This window comes from Macrobrachium rosenbergii, chromosome 8 (genome assembly GCF_040412425.1).
Source record: "Macrobrachium rosenbergii isolate ZJJX-2024 chromosome 8, ASM4041242v1, whole genome shotgun sequence".
NCBI classification, from domain to species: Eukaryota; Metazoa; Arthropoda; class Malacostraca; order Decapoda; family Palaemonidae; genus Macrobrachium; species Macrobrachium rosenbergii.
The window spans coordinates 6,042,138-6,047,071 of NC_089748.1; the positions used below are offsets into that span (position 1 = coordinate 6,042,138).

Consider the following 4,934-nt stretch of genomic DNA (forward strand, 5'->3'; position numbering starts at 1 on the left):
AAGTTTCATATGGTTCAGGAAAGAAACTATCTTAATAGCTACTATCATATATTCTGCTAAAAGAAGGTAAAATTATCAGTTATAGCATAAAATGTATCGTACTTTTTAGATCGGGAAAAGTTTCTAGCATGTACAAGCCAGCCGTTTAAAACAGAACGGTCGCGTTTTCTATTTCTCTACTTCACATAATAGAAAACTGCCTCTGATGAGAACACTAACTTTCATGGGTGACGTTTGTATTTTTAATACTCTTGGTAGCACTTAAGAGCTCCGTAGGGAATAAAAATTTTAGCGTAAATAAAATAAACCAAAACTTTATATTAATAAAGATAAACTAAGATCAGATCAATATAAATTTGTAAACTAACATAGAGTCTATCGAATCAATGGGAAAATGCCACGAGTTATTCCAGGAAAAAATCCTTTACTGGCAAATAAAGCGACCCTAGTCTAGAACAGTAGTGAAACAGAACTTTTGAAGTAATAATGAATGTCATTTGCGATTTTGATATACAATTGCAGATATGGCTGAGTGACATTATGGTTAAGAGAAAATAAGACAACATACTGAAAAGATACTTACTTGTGAGGTTCAAGAAATGTCAGAAGTGAAAGACTGACTCTATTATTCACGACAGGTGTTTATAATGCGGAAAGCTGACGGAGAGGTAGCGGGCGACCTGAGGCCCCCTTCTGCATCTGTACAGAAATTGTGTTTGTTAACAGGCATAATAAAACATATATAATGCGTTACAGAACATGTAAAAAGATATATATATATATATATATATATATATATATATATATATATATATATATATATATATATATATATATATATATATATATATATATATATATATATATATATATATATACAATAATGAAATACAAATAATACATACAATGAGATACATAAAGAATCTGAAATAATAACAAGTAACATATATGACGTGATTAATGTGCATATGAGGATCGAAACACAAGAATGGAGAGGCGATATGACGCCCTTACAAATACTCCCCCCTCCCCCAACCCAAGACAATAATTAGAGGAGCAATTATTGGATGAAACAACATTAATCACGCAACCGCTGAGGTAGTTGGATTGGGCCCCTACTCCTGGAGAACTGTCGGCGTGGGGTGGAACCAACATCTGGGGTTGGCTCGATGTGTCCCCTGGGCTGCCCCGGACCCCTCTATGGTGGGGGGCGGATGTCTGTGGGGAGGTACTGAGGGGGAACTCTGGGGCACCTGCATGCCTCCTCGCATACTTCGCTGTCCAACAGGAATGCCGGCTTCAGTCTGTTGATGGTGACCCAGTCTTCATGCCCATGGATGTCAAGGAGGCATGCCTTGGCGTCCTGCCTGATGACTCGGTGTGGCCCCTGGTAGGGCCTGGTTAAGGGCGGTCAACGGGCGTCCACCCTGACGAAGACATAGGCGCAGGAGTCTAAGGCGGGTGGCCTGTAGGTGGTGGTTCTGTCGGTGAAGGTCTTATGGCAGGGCGCGAACTTCTGTGTGAGTTCCCTCAACTTCAGGAGGGTGGTGTTGGCGCCGTCGGCCGACGGCGGAAAGAATTCTCCGGGAATGGCCAGTGTCTCCCCACAGATTTTCTCAACAGGGGAGGCGTCGCCATTTGCTTTTGGTGTGGTGCAGAGACCCAGCAGGACCCAGGGGAGCTGTTCCTTCCACCTCTCGTCGGTGCAACATGCCATGAGGGCTGCCTTAAGAGAGCAGTGAACCCTCTCGACCATGCCGTTCGCTGCAGGGTTGTAGGCCATTTCGCTATGTAGTGTTGTACCCATCAGGCATGCCAAGGAGACCCAGAGCTCTGACAGGAAGGATGGACCCCTGTTTGTAGTGATGATGTCTGGCACTCCGAAACAGCTGATCCAACTGGAGAGGAGGGCCTCTGCGCATGATGCTGTTGATGCCTCCTCCATGGGGGTTGCCTCGGGCCAGCGGGTAGAGTGGTCTATGATCGTCAGGAGGTATCTGGCTCCTCCCGACTGCGGAAGAGGCCCGACGATGTCGATGTGGATGTGGCTGAAGCAGCCGACGAGGCTGGGGGAAGTTGTCAACCCTGGATTCTGTGTGCCGGGATGTTTTGCTCGCCTGGCATGGGATGCAGCTCCTTGCCCACTGTCGGACGTCCTTGTTGATGCCATGCCAGACGAACTTGTCAGTCATGAGGTGCGCCCTGATGGATGGGAGAGACCGTGGATTATGCCGAACTCCTGCTTCCTCCTCAATGCAGGTACTAGGGGGCGGGGGCGACCTGTGCTGGTGTCGCAGAGGAGAGTTGTGTTCGAGTTTCCTAAGGGCACATCTACCCACTTAAGAGCCGTCACTGCCGTTCTGTAGTCTGCTGTCTCTGGGTCTGCTGCTTGTTCTTTTGCCAGGTCTTCATAGTCGATGCCAAAGTGAAGGGAATTGATTTCTACTCTCGACAGAGCGTCAGCTACTGGGTTCTTCCTGCCAGGGACGTATTTGATGGTGCACCCGAATTCGGAGATGACAGTCAGGTGTCACTGTTGCCTTGCAGACCACGCATCTCCCGGCTTTGCAAATGCGTGCACCAAGGGTTTGTGATCTATTAGGATCGTGAATTCGGTCCCCTTCAGCAGGTACTTGAAGTGTCTCAAGGCCTGGTGGATAGCCAGCAGCTCCCTGTCGAAGGCGCTGTAGCGGGTCTCTGCTGGCAAAAACTTGTGGCTGAAGAAGGCCAAGGGTTGGGGGACGCCATTCACTAGTTGCTCGAGTACTGCGCCACAGTACTGCCTGGGTACTGCACGTCAGGATGCACAGGGACTTGGAAGTATGACTTCAGCAGGTCCATCTTGGAGAAAATCTTCGCGCCATGGAGGGCGCCTGTCAGGTCTTGCGTGTTAGGGAGGGGGTAATGGTCTGGTGTTGTCAGTAAATTCAAGTGCCAATAGTCCCCGCAGGGCTTTCATGAACCATCGGACTTCTTTACCATGTGGAGGGGAGACGCCCATGGGCTTGATGCTCTTTTACAGATGCCCATCCGTTCTATCTCTGCGAAGGCCCATTTGGCATTGTGTAACTTTTGGGGGGACAGTCATTGGAACTTGGCATGGGTCGGTGGGCCCGTCGTGGTGATATGATGGAAGATGCCGGGCTTTGCTGAAGCCCCTGGTGACTGGCGTAGCTCTGGTATGAATACGTCCGGAAACTCTTGTAGGAGGGATGTGTAGCTGTTGGGGGCTGTGGAGCAAATGGTGGGCATTCCATGTCCAGTGGAGAGCTGATGGGAGTGGCAGGTTCCTGTGTCGAGGAGGCACTGTCTTCCAACGTCGACCAGAAGTCTGTGGTGCCCTAGAAAGTCTGCACCCAGCAGGGGGAACTTGACCACTGAGATGACGAAGAGCCAGTGGTATCTGCGGCCCAGAAATGAGATAGTCCGGGTCGTCGTGCCAAACATGCAGATGGGAGTTCTGTTTGATGCTATGAGGGTGGGTGTTGAGTCAGGTATCTTTTCTAAATCTTCCTTGGATGGCAGGAAGACTGACTGCATTGCTCCCATATCTACCAGCAGGCGCCGTTTGAAATTTCGTCTCTGATGAAGAAGCCTGCTGGTCGGGGGAAGTTGGATTTCGCAGCCACTGCTGTTACTTGTGGCTGCTTTTGTCGTTTTTTGTAAAGGAACAGGGAGGTCTGCAATTCCTGCCATTGGCGCTGAATTTTCTATGGAAGAAGCACCATGCCGGGTTTGACCATGTCCTGTGTTCCCTGAATGGTGTCTTCTTCCTGTAAACAGCGTTGATGTCTCCCTCGCTGTCATCGTTGTCCTCCGTCAGGCTGCAGGCTCCCAGGGCGGCGACTGCAAGGGCGACGGCATGTTTCGAGGCCTTGGTGGACTCAGTGTATTTTCTGGGCGGCGTTGACTAAGGCATCCATGTCGAGGACATCTGCATCTTTTATCTGGCCCCTACCTTCCTGTGTGAGGCGCCAAAGGATGATCGCTCTCGTTAAGGCTACCTTCCTCTTCCTCCCGTTTTCATCGCGGCCTGTCAGTGTTACCAACACCCATAGTTCGTCCCAAGCTTCCCTGTGTGATGCTTCTCCGAGGAGCTGGGATAATAGGTCAAGCGCATGCGCTGCGCTCTCTCAGTTTCGGGCATGGAGAAAGTTTGGATGAGTTTATCCTTCAAGACCGCGCATGTGACAGTGTCCAGCTGTGCATCGAGCCAGGGGGAGATTCTGTTGAACACCTCTTCTGGGAGCGCTGTCATGGTGACTTCGGATTTGATAGCATCGTCTGAGATGCTCGCCATGCGAAAGTGTGCGTCTGTGCACAGGAACCATGATGCCGTGTTCTGCCCCAAAAATGGAGGAAGTTTGACCGCGTCTGGCTTTGTTGGCAAGAGGGGTGTCCAGACGATGCTCACGGGTTCGCATTGAAGTTCAGCTTCTGATATCTTTGCTCACGCACCAAAACGCGGGAAAATGCACTGCATTGAGTCCGTTAATGGTGCTGATTGTTCGAGTGGTCGAAAGAAGTGCCAAAACATGCCTTTTTGGGTATTTTGTATTTAGTCCATTATTGGCAAGGTTTCCACCAGGGAGGGAGTTTTCAGAGGCCTAAACTTTGACGCCGTAATTAATTCACTAAAGGCTTCTGATGGTAGGCTGCAGCCGTTTTTAGTCCATTAATGGCTGGGCCAAAACCGCGCTACCTGTCACTCCGGGGTCACCAGTGTGACGCTCAAGAAATGTCAGAAGTGAAAGACTGATTCTTTATTATTCTCGACAGGTGTTTATAATGTGGAAAGCTGGCGGAAAGGTAGTGGGTGACCTGAGGCCCCCTACTGCGTCTATACAGAAATTGTTTGTTAACAGGCATAAGAAGACATATATAATGCATTACAGAACATGTAAAAGGCAGATATATATATCGGCAGAAAGGCC

The 4,934-nt window shown here is 49.0% G+C and overlaps 1 protein-coding gene across 1 annotated transcript; it reads right to left on the reverse strand.

Annotated features, from left to right (window-relative positions):
• Window positions 1-1,411: 1,411 nt before the first annotated feature.
• LOC136841042 (uncharacterized) lies at window positions 1,412-2,170 on the reverse strand. The gene has a single exon (XM_067108097.1). It carries the CDS (start codon window positions 2,168-2,170, stop codon window positions 1,412-1,414), a length of 759 nt encoding a protein of 252 aa, XP_066964198.1.
• Between the last annotated feature and the right edge of the window lie 2,764 nt (window positions 2,171-4,934).